Source organism: Rissa tridactyla, chromosome 7, assembly GCF_028500815.1.
Source record: "Rissa tridactyla isolate bRisTri1 chromosome 7, bRisTri1.patW.cur.20221130, whole genome shotgun sequence".
In the NCBI taxonomy this organism is placed as follows: Eukaryota; Metazoa; Chordata; class Aves; order Charadriiformes; family Laridae; genus Rissa; species Rissa tridactyla.
In genome coordinates, this window is record NC_071472.1 from 41,420,104 (window position 1) to 41,443,675 (window position 23,572).

Here is a 23,572-nt window from a genome sequence, read left to right on the forward strand (position 1 = left end):
TTTCTGTTTACAGGAAAAATAATCAATTTACCTGAATGTTGACTGTCCTCTATGAAATACTTACTAAAACCAGAGATAGTCCTGAATTTAATATAGGGGATTTTATACTAACAATTTAACAGCCTTCCTTTTTAAACATCGTATCTTCTTCCAGTAGCAGGTATATAAATGACTAGCAATAAAAGTATCAGGCCAGGTTTTTTTCACTTACACCCACATCATTACACAAACTTTGTTAGGAGTATAAATGACACAAAATTTTATTTGGCTTTTTTTACCATATCTCACCGTAGCCACAGCGTAGAGTTACTTTTTTTTCCCATTGCTGTTATGTTGAGCTACGTAAGTGGGGTTGTTTTCTGTTTTGGGGGGAGAAAGGGTTTGCTGGTATAAATGGTGGATTTATGCTTGGTTGCAGATAATGATTAGTAGCGATGGTTGATCTCTTTTTAGAGCAATGCTGATAGAACTGACCAGAAGTTAACTCGTAGGAAGATAATTTTAAGAGGACAAATGAATAAATCTCGTAGTATTCAGTTGCTCACTACAGACCGCAATTTTACAGGTATGCCTGCACTACGCTTTAACAATATGTATCAAAAATGAGTAAAATCTGGACAACAGCGATTTAAAAAATTGATGAAAATTGAACAGAGGAGAAAAATAGAGGGGAAAAAAATAAGACAAAATTGTGTTTTCAAAATAATAACGTAGTAAGTAGTACATTCTATGAACTTAAGTGGTGCTTCTGAGAATTAATAATTGTATTTGTCTCTCCTGGACTCAGAATTCCCTGTTGATACCCAAGTGAACCCCTACCTTGTGCATGCTAAGGAAAATCCTCAACCCCTGAAATCTGGGGAGTATAAACTGAGCAACATTTTGAAAGGGCGTGACTTAGCAGTGAGCTGGTAGGAACCATTAACAGTACATTAATTTTATTGCTATATACATGTTGAGGTTTATTTTTCAACAGGTCATTAAGGACCATTTGCTTCAAGTAAATTTCCAAAAAACTACTGGCAGCAGCCAGGGAGACGTTCTCTCTGAAGAATGTGAAAGTGGAAACAATGATCTGTAGTGGGATCACAATGAAATGTAGTGGGAGTGTAAATACAGCAAAACACCTGGGCAGAACTGTGTACAGATTATTAGATTCATCTTTTATGTAAGAAGGGTGGGATTTGGTTAGTAGATACAAAAATGGGAACCAGAGATGACTGTAAACTCAGGTTCCAGGAAACTGAATTATAATGCGGAATATTTTTGCAACTTGTATTTGATTCTGGTTTATTCCCTTGGGTCAAAAATCAGAAGACTTTAAACTCAGATTATTTTAAGTGTGGAGATAGCCTGTAAGCAAGGATGTTTCAGGGCTTGCTAGCTGCAGACTGAGGGAGAATAAACATAAAAATCTAAAAAAAAAAAAAAAAAAAAAAAGTTAGAGCTAGTAGCAAAGTTCAGACACATTGTCTAGGTGTGAATGTAATTTTAAATTAATTTTTAAAATAATCAATACTTTCATCATTTAAATTATATAGACTATATTGTAGCCTTTTTTTTTTTTTTTTGACAGCGTCTCCTACAGTATTTTTTTTAACACCCTGCCCAATTTCAAACAAATCTGCCAGAGGAATAACAGACTCAGAAGTACTGAGGTTCCCATGTGTTTCAAGAAAACAGATCTCTGTTGAAGAAAGGGTCCCTTTTAGTACCCTGTTGGCTGCAGGTGGCTACGAATTCAAAGAGGGGAGAGAAGCTGCAAACCCTGCTTTTTGGGAAGAGCTTCAAATGGAGCTCGTACCTTGTTAGATGCTGTAGAATCCCATCCCAAGGCACACAGCTAATGCACACAGAGCTTGGGTTAGCATTTTTTGTTCGACACAGCAGCTATTCAGTCCTCAATCTGGCTTTTCTTGGAAGTCCAAGAGGTTATTAAATGCATAAATCGAGATTTTTTCAGAGAAGAATGACATTAGATTAAATTCTCTGTGTAGGGAATTAAATAAAAATGGCCCATTTAAAGAAATTTTGAACTTTCACTAAATGTATTTATAGTAATTATGGTTGTCTATTTGATTCTACAGACAGAAGGTGGAAATTGGTATCCACTAGACGAGAATTAATTCTTTCTTCTAGTTCATAAGATAGTTAGAAAATGTTCTACTGACTGAGGAGACCAAATTTGCTTTTTTATGATTTGGGTTGGTTATGATCTCACCAGAACCAGTGTATCAAAAATACAGAACAGAATCTGGTTTGTGTATGTATATTGCTAGGTTCCTTTACATTTCTCTGGAAGCTGGAGAATGCGAAAATCCAAATTCACAGTTTTTACATGCCTTAAAGCTGATGTAGATTAGTTCTTTAGACCTTCATCAGTATTCATTGAAACTTGTATTTGCGGAGGGGGAAAAAAATCCCTTGGCAAACTGTGTTTGCGTTCTGCTAGGCTGAATGTTTCCCACTTTTCAAATCCTCGCATAGGCATTCCTCTTCCGCATTAAGCTCATTTCTCCAGTATCCTTTTAAATAACCTGGTAAATCTCACTCTGCCTGCAAGAACCACTGGAAGATCTATAATGCCTAGACGATCTTTCCAAACTTACTCGCTTATGGTTCGCTTTCTCCGCGCCTGTTCTCTGCATCTTTCCTGTAGCCCCAAGGGATTGTGTGGCTTTCCATGGAAGGTACTTCTGCGGTCACCATATGCGGTATTGCATCCATCATAGTTTATATTGTCTTCACTTGGGACAAGAAAGATGCCCATGCAAACGTTCTTCAGTGCCTTTTGTATGGTTAGTACAGCGTTGGAAAATAGGAAAACGTCATGTACTATTTTGGAGAGATGCTTATCTAAGGTGCAGCTGAAAAATTAGCAGTAGTGGCAGGAGAGTTTCAGATTAGTGCACTACTATGTTTAGCATATAATTTAATGTATTTCATGGATAGAAAATGGTTCTATTTCTCTTGTTTAAATCTCAGATCAGAAAATCTGTATTGTGAAAATACCACCTATTTGCAGTTTAATTATGACCTTTTTTAATACCCCTTAACTCAAGCAGAATCACAGGTGAAGGCTCCATCACCTTGCCTTTTTTTTGTTAATTTTTTAAGATGTCATTGTCTTCTCCTCCTCCTTCCCTCCCAGGCCTCACACACAGAGGTTACAATTCTCCATTCAAAGCTTATTTGATGTTTATCATGTTTAGTAATTGCTGTAAAAATGCCACTTGTGTTTGTGGCTAGAATTCGTAAAGTGTAAGGCCTAGTTTTTTAAATGGATGCTCTACCCAGTAAGTATACCTGCATAAATAGAAAATGTATCATATATTATTATTCTTTTTTTTTCTTTTTTTTTTTTTACGTGTAACCCGTTGTTCCCAAATCCTTTATCCTTGTTTGATATTTTGTAAAAGAAAAAGATAGAGAGTGGCAAATGCTCTGCCTAGGCACAGTAAAAATAGGAAGCTGGAGATAATAATAAAGAAAAGCAAATACAAAATGTTTAGTGATTATCTAGGCTTTTCTGATGGGCTCAGGAAAAGATAACTTTTCTTTAGGGACTAATTCATCATTATATCTTATTATACTAGTTTCTTCCATTTTTTTTTTATCAGTGGGTTCCAGAGAAGATTTTTAAGAATTTATCTCCTTGGGAACCATGCAAGCTGACTCGTGGCATAAAATTGTGTAGGTGATTATATGAGACTTATACACAAATTGAAATTAAAGTTACAGTCTTGTAGTTCCTTGTGCAAAGTTATGGAGGTAAAACTGCACAGAAATGATTGCAAAACCCTGTCCTGTTGCCCTCTACTACTTTTTGCCGTCCTTACCATATAAATACCTATGTACACACAGATGCGCATCCACATGCACACGGAGGAATGATCTTTGCAGGAAAGAGAATTCTTTGCAAGTGTTGACAGGAGGAACTTTTGAAATACCTTATAGCCTGAAGATTTCTGTGAAATGAGGTGATACTGATCTGCGTTGTCTCTTTAGAGTTTCAAGTTTTCCATTTATATAGCGAGGTGGTGAGGAAGAGGGAATTTGGCAGCTGCGTGAAGAACCGTGCGTTTTGTGCTGTCAGCCAAACCTTGCTATCTGGGCTCTACTCTGTTTGAGTCTCTTTTAGACCACACCTCCCAGCTTTCTATTTTATTCTCAAACTTTTGTTTTCATAGAGCTGCTTCTAGGTATGGCAGGCCATTAAGATCGTGTTGTGTGTGTATAACCAGATCAACGGAATTAGCGCAGATTACTTCTAAGCCAACATCTTGGTAGGTTTTCTCTGTTGCCCCTTCTGTTTGGAAAGAGCCCTGCATTAACATCTCAAAGCAATTTTCTCATAGTCTTCCCTGTCACTCCTTGATATTCTTCTTTATTGTGATGACTGTCCGTTTCTGACAACAGCCCGGTGGTTTGCTGAGGCTGCTGCCTGTCGTACTGACGGATGGTGTCTCCCTTTTGCCTGTGTTCTGCCCATTTGTTTCCATCTCTCTGTTGTCTTAGAGGTGGTGAGCTAATGTCATTTTGTTCTGTGTCTGAACGATGACAAGCAAAATAGGGTCCATCTACCAAGGGGTGATCGGTCATATGAATCGTATTGTGTCCTCGTCTAACACAAGCTAGAAAACAGAGGATTCAAAGTTCAAAATTCATGTGGTCAAATTTCCCGTCAAAGAAGAAAAATTTAGGGAGGTAGAAAAATCCTTATTAATTATTTAAAGCCTCTTCTTGCCTCCCTAGAGCATTAGAAAATATATAATTTTTTTTTATTAAACTACATTTTTGCAATAACAGTAAAAGTTTGTAATTTTGCCATCATGTGCTGATTTCTTGCATGAGTAGCCACAGTGAATTGGAGACTTGTATTAGCAACATCAGCTGCTGCTTAATTTTCCTAGGGAAATGGTAACTGGTTTTAGAGGCAGATGACCTAGAAGGTAGCTACTGTAGAGCCTGACCTCATGCTGTAGTCATTTTGATCAGTTTAGCTCCAGCAAAGGAGGTTTTGAAGCTTTTTTGGAGCATGTCTTCCATGGATGGCTGGGGCAGTGGGACACTCCCTGCCTTCCAACTTCTGTGAGTCAGAAGCCACACATTTGGTTTTCTTCTGTTCTCTTTGTTTTGTATCGTACTCACCCTCTTATCCATTGCATGCCTCAGACTCAAGTCCATGACTTTTAAAAGGAAATTTTGGGGGGGGTTTAAAGTGTGGATTTTAAAGCTGTATCTCTGACAGCTAAAATTTAGCTCCAGAATGGAATTTGTTTTCCTTACCAAACTGCTCTGGAACCCTGGGGCATGTGCATTTCCCTGGGACTAACCATCCCAGCATGTGATCTTTCATCTTGGCACTTTCCAAACACTTGTATAATTTGGCTGAGACAAAAGAGCAACTTTCTAAAAATATCTTGTTGTTTTCAGATCTCAGACATTCCATTAAAACCAATATATGTCCTTGTAATTCTGTAATAATATAATTTATAATATTGAACCTTTCAAAGACTTATTATACAAGGAATGAACTTTTTTTATTAGAATTGCAGATATCCCTTTTCCATTATTGTTCTTCAAAAGCCAAAGCTTTAATTGCTTCTTCAACTTACATATATAACACTGAGATCAACGATGAAGGAACTGAGTCTCGCCTGTGTATAAAAATACTCAGTCCCCTGCTATCTAGGTATGACTCTTATTTACTGGGAGGTGGATTGAGAACTGTCTGAATGGCCAGGTGCAGAGGGTGGGCATCAGTGGCACAAAGTCCCGTTGGAGGCCACTACCTGGACTGGATCCAGCATGGACCTCTGGGATACAGTCCTGCTGAAGCTCTTCTTTAACCATCTGGACAATGGGGCAGGGTGTACCCTCAGCAAGTTTAGGGATGACACCAGGCTGGGAGGAGCGAGTGACACACCAGAGGGTTGTGCTGCCATCCAGAGGGAGCTCAACAGGCTGGAGAAATGTGCCTACATGAACTTTATGAAGTTCAATAAGCAGAACTAAAATCCTGCACCTGGGGAGGAACAACCCCAGGCACCAGTATATGCTGGGCACCATCCAGCTGGAAAGCAACTTGTCAGAAAAGGACCTGAGGGCCCTTGCAGCAAAGAAGGTGAATGGTACCTGGGGCTGCATTAGGAGGAGTGTTACCAGCAGCTGAGGGAGATGATCCTTCCCCTCTACTCAGCACTGGTGAGGTCACCACTGTAATGATGGGTCCAGTTCTGGGCTCCTCAGTGCAAGAGAGACATGGACATAGTGGTGAGAGTCCAGCAAAGGGCCACAAAGAAGATGAAAGGACTGGTGCTTCTCTCCTATAAGGAAAGGCCGAGAGAGATGGGAGTGTTTGGGCTGGAGAAAAGAAGGCACGGGGGCGGATCTCATCAGTCAATGTGTGTAAATATCTGAAGGGAGGGTGCAAAGAGGACAGAGCCAGGCTTTTTTCAGTGGTGCCCAGTGACAGAACCAGAGGCAATGGGCACAAACTGAACCACAGGAGGTTCCATCTGAACGTCAGGAAATGCTTTTTCACTGTAAGGGTGAGTGAGCACTGGCAGAGGTTAACCAGAGAGGTTGCGGGGTTTCCATCCTTGGAGATACTCAAAGCCATCTGGACACAGTCCTTGGCAACCGGCTTTATGTAGCCCTGCCTGAGCAGGAGGGTTCGACCAGGTGACCTCCAGAGGTCCTTTCCAACCTCAAACATTCTGTGATTTGATTAGGTATAGAAATGCACGTAAACACACACGTAAATGTGTATAAATGATATATATATATATAGTAATACTTTTAGATGTATGTGCTATTAATTTTAATGGCTGGTGAATAAGTGTAGACAGTCTAGCTGCAGGACTGGATTTTTGTGTGTGCTGAAATATTGAAATACTCAATTCTGCCTCTTGAAATATTCAAATTCTGCCTTTTTTTCAAAAGTAGAAGAAACATGAATGGAAGCTTAGGTTGATCCTCATCTCTTTGCATATATGAGACGAAACTCCTATTTCTTCTACTTTATTTCCCCTCTCCCCATCTTAATAACCTTTGAATATGTTTGAAGGAGCTAATGCAGGAGACCATTAAATGTAGAATTCGCCAGAGTCACTCAGTGCGCCTTCCTGACACAGGGCAGAAACAAGTGCGACTCTGCCTGGGTCACTGTGGACAGATCAGTCTGTACCCTTGCAACAAGGGGTTTTTTTGTGGCGTTTTAAACTTTTTAGCTTTATCTGATACATCCCGTCAGGTATTTCAGCATTAAATTAATGTCAGTTATAAATTTGCTCTATCTATCTTTACAACATAGGAAATTCAAGTAATTTCCTTTCATAAATGCTTATATTAGTTCTTTCTTTTTTTTTTTTTTTTTTCCCCATGACTGAAAAGTCATTTCTCTGGCTTCGATGAAAAATATAAAGGTGTGTTTACACTGCAAATAAACGAGGTTCTTACCCTCCTGCCAAAGAGCAAGTGACAGATAACCCTAAAGCCTCGAAGCATGGCGGGTACAATTAACAGCACCCGCAGTGGGACGGGACGAATGCGCCTTGACTGTCCTTTTGCCCCAGCTGTCCTCCGTCCTCCTGGAAGCGCGTGTGGCTGGTGTCAGGGGTACAGGCTGTCACCTGCATCCCGCTGCCACCTGGGGCACAGCCGGGTGAGGAGGGCAGGAGACGCGGGTGCCCACAGCCTGCGCTGCAAGCGCCGGCACAGGACACGCGACAGCCGCGCCGGGCTGCGGTGGGCAGCGCAGATTTAATTTAGATCCAACGCATGGGAAAGAGGGAGCAGGCTCATATATCTATGCATGCACCCGTCCGGCTCCGACGCTCCCGCTGTCTGCGGCCTCACGCAGGCACTTATCTCCCCAGCAGTCCCGCGAGGCGGTGTTATCCTCCCGCGAAATAATTCCTGCAAGATTACCTAAGTGGAAGATCCAGAAATTAAATTCATGTCTCCCGAGTCACAGTTCAGTGGTTTAACCTTCAATTTCAGGCTATCGCTGTTTCCTATAGAAATTAAGTTCTTAATTTCTTTCTGCATTAAGGCCCACATTGTAATGGAGAGTTTATTTCATGGGCTTCAGTCTGTTCATTATCGTACGTTCTCTGTAACAGCTCTAATGCAGTTTATGAGGAAGAAGTACTCATAGGAGAATGTCAAATGTAGTTTAGCTCCCTGTAATGCAGTTTAAGAAGGAATAAAAGTGAGCTGCCCGTGAATAATCAGGGAGAACCGTGTGGATCAGGCTTTGATAAGCTCTGCGAGGGCTTGCTGCAGCGAGGGTATGAATGCACAGCTCCTGGCTACGACCCTTTCAACCTCATTTGTGGCTTTTTCTACCTAACGCAGTAACGATAAGAGAAGCAAATGACTCCCTGAGCTCCATATTTGCCTCTTCCCCCCGCTCGCTTTTTCCCTGGTAAATGTTCCTTCCTGCTCCTCGCTATAAGCTTCTGGCTATCATCGTCTCACGAAGTCTTTTTATTTCTCATCGGCTCTGTCTGCAACGTTGGCCACGAGTGCTTACTCCTCTGGGAAGGCACCGGCCATCACTTTAACGGGTGGCTTGGAACCGTAGCACTAATAATCTGGAGTCATATTGTCTTCTTTTATGGTGCACACGTGAAGTGAGCTGGGTATCGGTAACTTTGTTAGCAAACGAGCATCTTTATCAGAAAACTAGAAAATTTTCAGGGAAGGTCAACAGAGGGAAAGCATATAGTTTTGTGGGGTTTTTTCTTGGTTTTATTTTTCTCATTACTTTTGTGGTTTTTGAAGCAGGCTTTGAAGAAAAACCTGGAAGTACTTGTTTTCAAAACCATGACTGTAAAAAGATATTGGCTTAACTTTATTAAGGCTCTTGCGTATTCTCCGTAGGCTGAAAGGTATGATGCCTGGTAACTGTCAGCTCTACGAAATTTGGGTTATTTTCTTTTTATTTCCCATGGACTGTGGACAAGAAAGGGTTGGGTTAGTAATTTTCTGATAAGCGTTTAACTGAAAACAATCAGCCTGTGGCGATCCAAATATTCTGAACACCATATATGCTAATAGCTAAATATTTAATTGAAGCATGCTTATTTTGAACAAATGTAATTTTATCCAAAATAAAAGAAATTGTTTTGATGCGTCACACAGGATGAAGTGATAACTTTTAAAGAGAGTTATTTTGAAAATAAATTTACTTATAAATGTGTTTTATAAAGTGTGAACAAGATGTTGAGATTTTATTGAAATGAAATATATTGGCGAGCTTAAAAAAGATATGAGGGAACTAACATTGTGGATTTTTTTTTAAAAAGTGCTCAATCTATTTTAGAATAGAAAAATGCTAAACTCTAGGGTTTCCAAAAGGTGAATAATGTCTGTCTTGACACTTCATTGACTTTGATACAATTCTAAATAGTTATCTGCAAAAAGATCCTCCATTAATGTACAATACTGAAATTTTCTTGTAAACTGAAAATCCATTTACATTTTTATTATATTTTTAGCACCCATTCAGAACTCCTCTTTGTAAAGAAATGTGGAAGGAAGTGTTTATCTAAGAACTTTGTTTTGATTCCATATTACAGTTTTTAAGTTTTCTTCTATTCAGCAATTAATTTCTCCATGTAAAGGACTCTGTATCTCTTGAAAAAGTAACTTTTTTTAAAAAAAAAGTAAAGTTTTTTGGCAGTCACATCAGGACCTCATAAATATTGGAGTCAGCAATGTGTATGCAATTAACCTATAGATAAACAGTTTTGTTTTCTGGGAGAGTGAGGAGCATTGAGTGATGTTTCTGAGAACCAGTGTTCAATGCATAATATATTGTGATAGAGAACAAGGAAGTAGAACATAATAAAAATATAATGCCAAATTAAAATTCATATATTCTAAATAGATGGAAGTGACTTACATGAATGCAAGAATAATGCATAACATACAAAAATCAGTTGCTACTCTGAAATAGCGTGTGAGGTTGCACATGTTGTGTTTTAATGAGGAATTCTGTTTGCCAAAACATTTAATGCATTGCAGTTAATACCGTAAATCACTTTTCACTCTCTTTGATTGATACAACGTTGTAGAAATTGTAAATTGATCTAGCAATGCTGCTGATCTTTCCTTATTCCTAGCCTGACCTATGAAAAGATACTGTTAAAAACCTACTGTATTAATGATTCTTTTTTTTATTGGCTGAGGTAATAGAAGTAGAAATCACCTACCACTCATTTGTAGGCCAGTTTCATAACCTGAATGTAAAATCACTAAAAATTTTGGGTATTTATGGTTGCGATGATTTAGAGATACAACACTAACACATAGGTACATAAAGATGGCAGTTTCTGTTTGCACAACTCTTATCTCCTAATCCATTCAGTTTGGAAAAATCTCATATTGGTGTTTTATCTTGTGGGAGGTTAATATCTGACGTTTAAAAAAAAAAATCTTCAGTTCTTTTTTCACTATATAACATTTTTAAAGAAGGTTTTCAATTATTAAAATGAACATAGTACTTGAATTGTAGCAGCTGCCGTATCTCCGAAGAAAAGCAAGATAAATGCAAGAAACATAAAGAAGAAAATAGGTGTATTTACTCCCGCATTTGAGTGAGTAAATATCCAGCAGGCAAAAAAAAATAAAGATATCGTTGGATTGTGGGCAAACGTGCTGTATTGTTGAATGAAAGTTCATCAGTACAAAAGAACGATAAGGAGAAATATCTGTGAAAACTGAACTGATGGAGTCACTCCAAGACTGATCTGAAGTGTTCCCTCAGGGCACTCACATCCTTTGCGCTTCAGTATGGTTAAGACGAAGCTTAACTTTTAATATCCATTATAGATTTTTTTTTTTTTTTTCAGGTACTATCTTTTGTATGTCATGGAATAACCTTTAAACTCTTACAAAGTGGTTGGGATTATTCCACAAAGACACATAATTCTAGATTTGTGCCCAGGACAGTTGAAAAGAAAAAGCATAAAAAAATGGTCTTAGCCAATTTTGTACACTCCACATGAAGACCAGACAGGACACAGGACGAAGTCCTGTGCTTAAAATAATGGGGGATTGTCTTTTTTTTTTTTTTTACTCTTACCAGGCACGCCTGCCAAAAAGATATGGCAAACCAGCGCTTCCTTGTGGTTTCACACTCCGGGGTGATCTGAACTGCCCAGGAAAAGCATCTCCAAGGTTACAGCTTCAGTATCTTGGGCTGTGCATTCTTGAACAAGGGCCTGTTCTCTTGCACTTGAAAATGCACTGTAATACAGAGCTCAGAGCTGTACTTTCAAGAAAGAATTATAATGGAATGGAATGAAATGTAAGATACCCTATTTTGGAAGCGTCTGGCATGATAGCTAAATGCTGACCTTTTGATTTCCTTATAAATCAGATTACAGGAATTGCTCCACACTTCCACCACTGTCCCATCTGCAGGTGTGCTTGTGTCTTTTCACATTTCATCTTTTTCATATACAAAAGCGTACGTATTGACTGTGCTCACAAAATATACATATTGTTTCTTCTTTTTTTTTTTGGTTTTTTTCTTTTGGCCACTCCTCATGATAATTTTCTTTTTGCTCCATTTAATTTTCGATATTTTCTTCATGGTAAATTCTGAAATTACAGTATCGACACACTTCGAGCTGTGCAACTGTTGATAATATTAATAGAAAAAGTAACAGCTGGACTCAGTTTGAATGGTGAAGAGTTAAAAATGTTGAAAAGCATGTTCCAGTCCTGTGGGAGGAGAGTAAATTCCCCTGGGCTTATGACTTGAAATGCCAAAGCTGACTTTTAAAAGTTTGTTTCACCTGTTGGCCTGTTCTCAATACAACTCCTTCCTTGTTCCTTTACTTCTGATTTCCATTCTTAATCTTTCAGAACTATCTCCTTGGAGAATTTCCAGCTTTGTATTAAAAAATGTCCAAATACAATTGGTCAGAAAATCAAGTGATGCAGAACCCTTTATATTAGGAGTTCATTACCAAAGTTTGCCTTTTTTGAAAAAAAAACCAAAACCAAAAACCTTTTCAGTAATTTAATTTCTGTAACCGATGCCAATTTTTATAGCAGTATTTTAGGCCAAGAATTTACACGTTTCTTCCTGTAGTTAAGGGAGCTTGGAATAGCATGCTACTGCCAGGAATTCAGTGGTAGATTTTTAAAACTTGATTTTGAAGGAGGCGCCATAAGCATAAGAGGCTGTGCGCTGCCTGTAACGGCTGCCTTTGTTCTGTTTCTCCCGGCTGTGAAAATGATGGTGTGTCCTTGCATTGAAACAAGTACTCGGGAGCAGGTGAAAGATGCGTGACAGTGAGGAGTTGTTGCTATGGGTTTATTTACCAAATAGACTTTAATTGCTACTGTTATAATTTATTAGGACTGGCATAAGACTTGAACATTACTTGAGCATCATAATCAGATTACGTTGGTTTGTGTTTCTTATCTATGCTAGGCTCTGATCCTTAGCGGATCAGCTAAGGAGTAAGGGATCCCTAACTGGGGAATTTGGGAACTATGAAACAGAGATGATGTATGGCAGTAGTAATCTTACTTAAATATTTTCACTAATTTGGAAATTTTCAGGGACAAACTTCCTGTATTGCTTAAGTGCTCGAACTCGAATTCAGATCCAGCTTCTGGCAGCTACTATTGCAGGTGTATAAACACGCATCTGTATTTCTGAAGAGAACAATTCCCTTGTAGAGACGTGGACAAAATTACTAGATTGCCTTGGGGCCACTCCACATATTCTGAAAATCTCATCCCAAGTGTGGATGTTGCTAAAATTCGAAAATCTATGAAGTTTTTAGTTCAGGCTTAAGCTACATCATTAAATTCTCATTTTTCTATCATCAATGTAGGACAGAGTGTCTACTGAGGTAAGCAACTAACAAACTGCTTCTGTTGAACCAGACAAAAGAACATCTTGATTTTCTTTTTACACTAATTGATACTAAATGCTAGACTAATACTTTCCAGATTTTCTTGTATCTCTTTCTTTTCTTGTTTCAAAACTATTAGACTTATAACTCTGATTAGTAATCAAACCAAAATTGATGTAGATTTCAGTTTCCAGTCCCTGGGACACAGACATTTGCATTTGAAAATAAAAATGTCAACCAGGTGAATGTCTGTCTAAGGCTACGATCATCCTTGTTTCCTTGTGAGTGTTCATAGTCATGAAAGTTAATGGACTGCAACACTGGAAACCGAAGTTTCTTCATTTATCAGGGCTGTTTCCAGAATGAGATTCTGTACTGCTGATATTTATTGGTTTGTGGTTGGTTTGTTTGTTTGTTTTTTCCCCTTAAAAATAAAACCATCTGTATGTGAAATGGTGTGTTTTAGGCAGAGGCTGTCCAAAACAAAACAAGTTTTCTTTATTAAATTTTATAGCTTACATTGCCCATGGAGCTGCAGACAGGTTTTTTTTTTTAACCTGCTTTATTTTTATACTTTGATTTAAAAAATAATTCAGAAACAGAGGTTATTTAAATTTTTTTTTCGATTAATTTCTTGTATTGAAGAGGGCAAGCTTGTGCTTTGCTATGAAGGAAAACAGCTTGGATGGGTTCCTAGCTGACATTCAAAAATATCTTCCTTTTAAAATAGTCTTTGAAATGGCAGAGGTTTGATAAAAACAAAATAAAGAAAAAATACACCCCCATCTTATTATCTAGAGCTGCATGACAAGTTATTCCACAATCCTAGAAGTAGCGGCGAAGGGAGAGAGACAGCCCTCCGTGCAAATTTTGGTCAAAAGTCTCTTCAATGTTGTTGTTAAACATATGTTGTTATGTTGGTATGTTATTGCCAACAGACGCCCGTCACCCGGTTGGGGATGGCTCCCCTCCCCTGGGAAGGGGTGGCTTTGGGAAGCTCTGTTCTTTGCAACGCACAGCTCAAAGAGATTTTTTTTTCACTACACGTTAATATCAGCTGGAACGTTACCCACACACGCTCCTGAAATGATTTTCTGAAAGAGACATATAAGCCGTAACATCGTGGGTTTTTCTTGGCTTGTTTTTCCCTGCTGGCCAAGAATCCTGCCAAAACTGCTCCCATTATTCCAGAATGGACTTGCAAAGGAGGTAGGAGGGGGTATTTGTTTACGTATTTGACTTTCCTGCCCCTATAGAATCACAGAATTGCCCAGGTTGGAAGGGACCTTTCAGATCATCGAGTCCAACCATCGACCTAACTCTGACAAACCCATCACTAAACCATATCTCTAAGCACTGTGTCTGCCTGGCTTTTAAATACCTCCAGGGATGGTGCCTCAACCACTGCCCTGGGCAGCCTGTCCCAATGCTTGACAACCCTTTCAGTGTAAACATTTTTCCTAATATCCAGTCTAACCCTCCCCTGGTGCAACTTGAGGCCGTTTCCTCTAGTCCCATCGCCTGTTCCTTGGGAGAAGAGACCGACCCCTCCTGGCTACCCCCTCCTTTCAGGGGGTTGCAGAGAGTGAGAAGGTCTCCCCTCACGATTAATTAACTGATTATCCGACTGCTTCCCTTCCATTGCTCCACTCTCCCAGTGCGGCCCAGTGCAGGAGGGACCCGGAGCCCTGGGAGGGGTGGCTGTAACATCCAGTATAGCATTCCAGCATTCATGGAAAGTGTCTTCAGGCTGACCTGGAAAAAAAACAAAGCAAAAATCTCTGCAAACCCCACATACTGGTTTATTAAATTTAGGCAAGGTTAACCGGGTAAGAATAGTCTAGTTTCTACTTGATAAATTGTTTTCTTCAGCAACTGAATGCTGAATATTTTCTAACACCAGCTTCTGGTAAGTGACTAATCTTTTGCTACCAATTGAACTTTTCTCCTTTGCTCTTGGAGTTTGGCTAAGGAGGGTTAGGGTCTGCATGGTGCTTTTTGTTGTTGTCGCACTCGCTGTGTCATTGCTAGATCTCAATATCATTAAATTGCTATTAAGTGGCACCTTATTGTTTTTACATTGTTCTATGCCTTGCGGTCTGCTGTATTGGTTACTTTCCTCAACAGAACACTCTTTGACCTGGTATTTTAGAGAAGTTGTCTGGCACCAAATGCTCGGTAAGCAAACCAAACCTCAGGACCATGCAAGGTAATAGGAGTTTCTGTAGCTTCTGAAGACTGTAGGTGTGAGGAGAGCGGCTGGTGCTTCCCGGGGGTAGGAACATCAAATCGGCTCACTCTGATTGATTTATTGGTCTCATTTGTAGAGTAGTTAGAGTTTCTTTCTGAGTTTCTTTGAATTAAAAAAAAAAAAGTTGTTTGTTTGTTTTGTTTTTTTAAACTTAAAATCAATAAAGTCATCATGCTTCTGTGTGGTATTTGTTTGGTTTTTCCATGTCTTTCAGAGCTATGAATTGAAAGTATTGGGAAACCAAACCTCATAATTCTTCTGTCTAAACATCTGTAAATTGACTTTTAAGACATCTTTAAGGTGGTTGGTAAAATTTTATAGGAATCGATGCCTGCCAAATATTATAGTGCTTTCCCAAGCACTGTCATTTTAATATACCCCTCCTCATAAAAATGTCTGTCTTATTAAATATGTGCATATTTATATAGCTGCTTTCAAAAGCAGAGGTACCAGAAAAAGAGTAGCTCTTGTTTCACCCAGTCAGAAATATTTCTGGTGCAGTTCCATGTAGTTTTTCAAACTACGTTCTGTAGCGTACTTGAATCGTTCCTAAGTCCAGTATTAACTGCAGTGTTACTGGCTGGCTTCAGGGGGAGTTAGGGAGGCAAGGAAACTTTTTCTGTGCTTTGAACAGTGTTTAAATGAATCAGTTTTCTCTCAGAAGACAGATAGTGGCAGGGAAAGGACAAACAAGACAACAGTAAATGAAGAAAGATTGATGGCCACTGAGATCAGTGAGAGTTTTTGGTCTAAAAATAACTTTCCCTGAGTTTCTGAATAGTCAGGAAAAAATAGAGGAAAAAAAACAATGTTGTCTTAAGACTGTACCCTGATAACTCAGTGTGCCTCAGAGAATGAAGCAGTAATGCTTGATTTAATGGTTTTTGGGGACTGATTTTAACTCTCTAGCCTATATAATGACATATGGGTTTACAGTGATTATATGATAATTGGCACTTTGCTACTGAAATGTCCTTCAGCCCCATTCTGCGTTGCATGTTGTTCCAGTACAAAGCAAACCACTGCAGTCTATGTTTCAGGTATTTAAAGTATTCTATATCTTATAGCGCAATGCACGGCCTATCCTCATGTAAGGGTGCACTTCACCGGAGGTGGAATTCTGTGCGCTTTGCACGCTGTGCGGCAGAATACTTGGATGTGCTTCTCATGTGTATATCTGTGAGAAAGTCTTCACTACTGCGGTTATTTACAATCCCATTATACAAGTTTAAGTGTGTATTTGCAGAAAGGACCTAAAGACCTTTTATTAAAACACAGACAAAGAGGTACTGTAAAGACATTCTCTTAAGAGAGTAAAGTCAGGTCAGGGTCCAAAGAGTAGCAGACTTGAAAGCAAGAGATGATGGGGATAGACAGGGTTTTAAAGCTTTCCGGTTTGTTTGCTTGTTTTTTCGTAAAAAAAGAAGACATGTTTTATTTTTGACAGATTATAAAGAAAAACTGCTTAGTTTAATGCCTGAATTTTGTAATAAGGGTAGAGTCGTGTGACCTTGCAGTTGGGAACTTTGGACACAGATGAAACTGGGTTGTGCACGGGAGGTGCTGAGTATTTTAAAATAATTTCTAAGCCATGGGCATCCTTCACGACCTGTTTTTACATTTAAATAATACCCTACTTGGCCTTGTTTGCTTCCTCATCTCTTTAGGATTGGATCCTGTCATATTTTAGTATCGCTTCTGGAGCTCTTCATCCTCTCTAGGCTGCATATCAATCGTGGTGTAAGGTTGAATCTATTTCTGTAGAAATTTTATGAATGCTTTTTGTGATTAAATTGATGAGCGGAAGTTGAATTTTTATCTTTTTTACCCTGGAAAGTATAACTACCTACTATATACCTTTATTTTTGGTGATGAATGAAGATAGTGTCAGGTGAAGATAAAAACTGCCAGTAAGATAACTGGGGCCTTTTCAAGTATATTTGTGAAATTTGGCATAGCTAAAGACATAATTGTGGCTATTGATTAGTGAAGGTTGTGTTGAGAGAAGGATCAGCAATAGAAAAGGACTTTAAAGTTTTTCTGTATTGTTATTTTCCACATAACTGTTTAATAACACGTATGCTGAGATTTCCTTGGTATCTTGAAAAGAAATCTTCGTTAGAGCGCAAAGAGCGACTCTGGTAGCTAATGAAATTCAAGCTCAGAGGAAATGACTTTTTTCTACATTTTTGCCATTCTTTGCCAATCCCTTTCTTTGGGAGAGGTTGACTAAAATGCTCTATGAAAATTACGGGGGAGTGGGAGCACAAAATCCATACGGAAAGGACATCCCAATGAAGCATGTTATCATACAATCGCAGTTATAACTTAGGTTAGAACCAATAGCTCCAGACGGTTTATTATGTGTAATTGTGATAATAAGTCATAGTAAATTTCCCTAGCATTTAAAACAATTTTTAAATATCGTACTTGTGTAAGCTTTTTTTGAAAGTCCTGTGGGAATTATTTAATATTAAACTGAGGATTTTGGTATTTTTAATGAGCTGGGAGTACGTGCAGAGTGGTTTGGCAGTATTTCAGTTTTTGTAGATTACTTGGATCTGTTAATTAATACAGCCCTTTGAGACCTTTTTGTGAAGATTAATAGGTTCCCTGAAGAAAAAAATTCCAAATGCTAGAGAACTGCAAGACTTTTGAGACTAATGCTATTTTAAATTATGCCAAAGTTTAATAGATTAAACATTATCTGTTGATGGAAGGACACAAATTAGCAAGAGGCATGGTAAAGATAACCCACCCATTTATACTCATTTTGTTTTCCCTATCTACACAAAATATATAAGTGAAAGAATTTTTAGATAACATTAAGATTTAGAAATAACTAAGTGGGAGGGAAACATTTCAAAATAAAGCCTAAGAGGAACAACTTGCCCGAGAAGAGAAGCCCTCCATACATCACTTGGAGGGTTATCCTCCTCCCATCTATACGTTTGGGAGTGTTTATAAATTAGATACAAGACATAGTGCTGAGAGATATGGTTTAGTGATGGGTTTGTCAGAGTTAGGTCGATGGTTGGACTCAATGATCCGAAAGGTCCCTTCCAATTTATGCAATTCTGTGACTCTATGATTCTATGACTGTATCTGCACTAGTCTTGGGCAGGCTGGCCGACTATTGGAGCCAGTATGAGCATGAAACTGGGCCTACGCAAACTTGTGAGAACTGGGGTTTTTTCTCACTTTCAGGAAATTTACTGATCTAGACTTCTCTGACATCCACATGGACTCAGCATCTTTGCAGGAAGATTACTGCTTTGAACCATAGCACAGATTGGTGTTCTTTACCAGTCATAAACTAAGCAGTCTTCCAGGCCTTAATTTAATATTAAACGGGCTGTGAATTGTTGATGTGATCTTTAAAATCATCCACGTGACTGTAATCATGCCTTGCTCGGTACTCTCATCACTTCTAATGGGTCATCGCTGTTGTCTTTGGAAAAACTGTGTAGTATAGTCTAATATCGGGTTTTTTTGACATACAGAGAATACCAGAACAATGCTTAGAGGCTTTCAAAGTTTATATTCTTTACTTTTGCTGTTGATTGCCAGTCTTATATATCAATTTGTCTGGTCTTCTATTTTTTGTATAATTTTGAAGTTTTTAGCTGAATCTTCCTGGGTGGTAGTTTACAATGGCAGTTTGTTTTTCATTTTTGATGACTCAAGTTTTCCTACGGAATACGCGTCAAGCACTTCAATTTATTCTAGTCTAATTTAGGATGAAGTTTTATGAAGACATTAGTCCCTCTTCTTTTTGCCTTTCCACCTGCTGATGATTTTTCTCTTGTATAAAACCTCTTTGTGCATCTACGGCTGCTTTTTGTTTGTTTTTTGTTGGTTGTGCCGTTTGAGGGAAGCTACAGTTAAACAGATAAACCGAAGAAGCTTGAATAGTTTCATTACGTGTCCTTCCTTTATGACTTACCTACTTTCTTCTCTCTTGTTGAGGTCAGGCCAGTTCTGAGACAGTATCACGCTGTTCTGCAGAGAAGAGCAGGGACCTCTGATACATGTGGCCGTAACAAGTATAAGCACCTTATTAAGAACAGAGTCAGGTTTGTGGGCTTTTTGAGTGCCTCAGCATTAATTTTGCACTGGAAGCTGCTCTTTGCTGTCCTTTCTGCCTTTGAAATTTTTTATATATATATATATTTTTTTTTATACTTTGGAGCACAAAATGATGGATGCTTATCAGTTTGAAAACCATCTTTTCTAGATAAAAGATAGCCCTTTGCTGAGCTGTGCTACATCTGCTGAAATGAAGTCATATGAGACTTTTTTCCTCAAATGCTGTCAGTAACTTTCGTACTCTTTTAACTTACAACTGTCGTTTAACTTTTATCACCAAATTTAGAATTTAATTTTTATGGTGACTTTGATTTTGCGACCCACCTGTACCATCAGCAGAACCTTTCAGTTGAGTGAAGGATTTCAAGATAATGAACCCAGTTTTTAAGCTTGATTTAAGATGTTAATTTGCTGTGAAACTCACGTGTTTCCAAACCTTTTGCAAGACTTAAATACCTGCTGCTTCTGGAGTGACTCGCTCTTCTTCTGAGCGGGCTGACTGGCAGTTCTTATCCCCAGTGAAAGGTGCAATCAGGGAGTACTTTTTTCTGGGTCAAGAGGCACCAGCTTTAATACAGTTCTCATTCCCTGCTGTTATAAGCCCCACAGAGTGTTTTATACTTCTTATTGCGTTTGAAAGTAATAGAATAGTGTTAGTGGAAGGTGATTGGATGATAAATGAAAGCTCTTTCATTATAAAAATTGGATGTTCGAGGCATTTAGGAACTTCTGTGAATTAAGTGGCACAAAAGGTATACGAGTTGAGAAATCTCAGCTTCTCATCCTGAGAAAATGGGAAAGCTTACGAAATTCAGGTGGTAAAGTATCTGTTAACAAGATAGATTAGACTATATAGAGTTTAGTTTTTGCTTTCTGAAGATTTATACAAATATTCTGTAAGGAGTATCTTGCCGGTATAATAGGGGGGGTGTGTGTTTGGAGGGGAAGAATATTTGATAAAGGCATTATAATCTTTATTAATATGGAAGTTCTGCTTAATTTAATTAAAAAGAAGGTCCACCAAAGTCTCGTATCTGGAGACCTGCTCTTGCAGAGGAAAGGTGCCTGTTGCTTTTAAAGCAGTGACAGTGGCTTTAAGAAGCGGAATAGTCTGTTCTGTCATTCAGTAGTATGAGTAGGGAATACACAGTCCTAAATCAGCTGTTCTCCTACTTATAATCTATAAACTCTTTAAACACCAGAGATTATTTGCAATAAGCCAATTCTAGTGTTGGTGATTCTTATAATTAGATGACAAGTTTCATGAAATTTGCTTGGATTTTTGATGATGATGATGATGTTAGAATCATAGAATTGCCCAGGTTGGAAGGGACCTTTCAGATCATCGAGTCCAACCATCGACCTAACTCTGACAAACCCGTCACTAAACCATATCTCTAAGCACTGTGTCTGCCCGGCTTTTAAATACCTCCAGGGATGGTGCCTCAACCATTTCCTGTCCCAAGGCTTGACAACCCTTTCAGTGTGAAATTTTTTCCTAATATCCAGTCTAAACCTCCCCTGGCGCAACTTGAGGCCGTTTTGCTCTTGTCCCATCGCCTGTTCCTTGGGAGAAGAGACTGACTCCCCCCTCGCTTTTTACCTTTTATATGTTGGAGGCTTTGGAGTTCTGTAAAGTTGTGTTGGTGTGTTGATATGTTTCATAAAGGCCACTGAATATAAACTACAGCAGCTTTCCTTAGCGCTACAGAAGTCAGTTTAATTGCAGTTTGGAGTAAATTGCCAGAACACTGGTACATTTTTAACCCTGTGAAAGCAATGTCATAGCAGCGTTACCCCAGGCTTCATTTGGCTTGAATAAAATGTAATATAGTATGGTGAATTGTCATATGCTAATAAGTGGATACATAAAAACTTATTTCACTTTTAACTCTTTTTTTTTTTAATTATTATTTTTTAGTCTTTTGTTCATTGAATGTCCCTGCCTTGGATAAAGTTCTTGTAGAACTTGGCGGTGTGACCTTTTCCTTCATTCATTATTCTTTATGTTATTGATGTTTAAATGACCTAGTAGTACAAAATAATACGATTTAATTTAGGTTTTTACAGAAAAGTCACTTAATTTTTCATCTCTGTTATAAAGCTCCATGCATCCAAGTTTTTGAACACGTTTATAATGAGCATTTTAAACAGCTGTTGCTGGATTAAACAGTAAGGACGTGACTGTATGCATTTCATAGTTAAGTAAATTAAATGGAATTTGGAATACCTCAGTAATGGAAAAACAGTGTAATTCTTGTTGAAAATTGAAAATAGGCTTTCAGTAATGCCATGCTTTCACTTAACAACTTAATCCCTTTTTGCTTACCCAAAAGGCAAAAACTCACTGACAACTGATGGAACTGCAGCCTCTTTTTACTGTGTGTCGTGCCATTATCAGGATTTTATTCTTGCACGCTGACGCTTCTTGCGTGGTGCTATAACCTCAGTCAGCAGGAAATGCACGAAATAAATAATTGCAACTTTTCCATTAGCATGGTATTGTTCAGTACACTGCAAGCTGAATAAAATGAGAAGAATTAATGGAGTTACAGGCAAAAGCCCCAGAGCAATAATGATTTGGAGATATTAAATTAACAAGTAATTGCATTAAAATAAAGTCACAGACCTGACTTCATTCATACTCCTGTGTTTCTCTTGTTCTTGGGGAATGGAGCTTGATTAGATCTTCCACTACCCCGCAGCGTGACCATACTTTCAGTTGGTTACCATCTGTGATTGTACCGCTGACAGCAAAATAATACCTTCATGCAAGAACTCTACCTAGGGCAAAACCTTATTTTTGGAGAAGAACGCTTGCCACATTGGATACCCAGTAACTGGGATTATCTTTCCTAACTTCAGTGAGGTGACAGGTCCAAGCCAGCTTTCCAGGCCAGCACAGAAGAGGATGAGGTGGTCTCTGAAGGCATCTGCTGCTCTGGAATGAGATGTGGGCAGGGCTCTGCCTGGCATCTCTGAGCCGTAGGTCTCTGCAAAGGCAGGTAGCTCAGAAGCACAAAAGGACAGAAACAACGCAGTCTGCTCAAGAGCAAACATAATGAGTCCCTGATGGTGTCTTCTGCTGCAGCATCATTGGGACTGTGGACATCTTATCTGGTTTGACACCGCTGCTCAATAGAGGGCAGCATCCTGCATCCTTTCTACTAATACAGCAATGTACTCATATGACACAATCTATTTAATCGGATGTTAAATTTCTGGGATTAATGACCTGTCATTAGAAAATTTTTTTACAATTGAATTAGTGTTTCATTTCTCTTAGCAAGAGTTTGCAAGAGTAAGCAAGCGGAGGAGGAAAGAAATCAGGAGGGAAAATGAAATAAACTTGTGGTTGATAAGTAATATAATTCTGTTGACAGTATTCATACTTAACTACTTTTATTTCCTAAAGAAAAGGAGATTTATGAAATTATTTGATGCGTATGCGTCTGTCTGTTACTGCATTCACTTTAGAAATCAGCGGCCACGTAAAAATGAGATTAGAGAGAAAAGAAAGATTATGTAAAGTGCATGAACAGGGAAGGATTGCTCAGTGATCCCACATTTATTGATGCTAGAGAATACGTATCATTACGAAATTTTTATTAATGCCAGAAAAGTGGGAAGGAACTAGAGTTGGTTTTCAGTCAGTAATGAAAGGGATATTTGTAGGGAATGGGGCTTCGTAGATTCCTTTGCTCCTGGAAATGCTTTTGTTTTCATACTGAAGTATTTCAAGAATTGTATCTTTATTTTTCAAATACTGGAATTTTTACAAGCTTTCTTTTTGATGTAGAACTTTAGTGAATTGCTTCCTTTCTTTTACTTTAAAGTTCAGCAAGTAAAGGTGACCTACCTTGAAGAACTTTAACAGCTCCTGGCCTGTACCTGTGCATGCTTCTGTTGATGTGTTTTGATGAAAAGCGTGTCAGGTTGGCTTCTTAGGTTTTTGGCAGAACATGCCAGCTTGGTCCACTCAGGGTTATTTTGAAAAAAGATCAGGTATTTCTGTTTCCTGTGCTACACAAAAATTGTGTTGCTGTAGTAGTCAAGTCCAGTAATACCTCACGGAAGTTTAATTTTCAGATTTTGGAAATAATATCCTTGTAGTTCGCTTTTGTCTCGTGTCTAGGATCAAGCGCTGTTCGAAGTTGCAGACTAAAAATCTGTGGTGTGTGTGGTTGTGTCCCGGATGCTTTACATGATTTCAGATACAAATGTGCCAAAAGGGAATGAGAAACTGCATGTTTCAATCCCACGCTACTTCTTGCATGTTCAACTAATCTGATTTCCAGTTACTTCAGGGACTGTAACTAGAATTTTCTGAAGCTTGGACTTT

General features: G+C 38.6%; 1 protein-coding gene across 1 annotated transcript in view; it reads left to right on the forward strand.

The window, feature by feature from the left end:
• The window catches only part of SPAG16 (sperm associated antigen 16), a 317,517-nt gene that overhangs the window by 56,276 nt on the left and 237,669 nt on the right, over nucleotides 1-23,572 (forward strand). Inside the window, 1 exon segment of the mRNA XM_054209051.1 lies at nucleotides 754-911. Coding sequence (XP_054065026.1) covers nucleotides 754-911 — 158 coding nt within the window.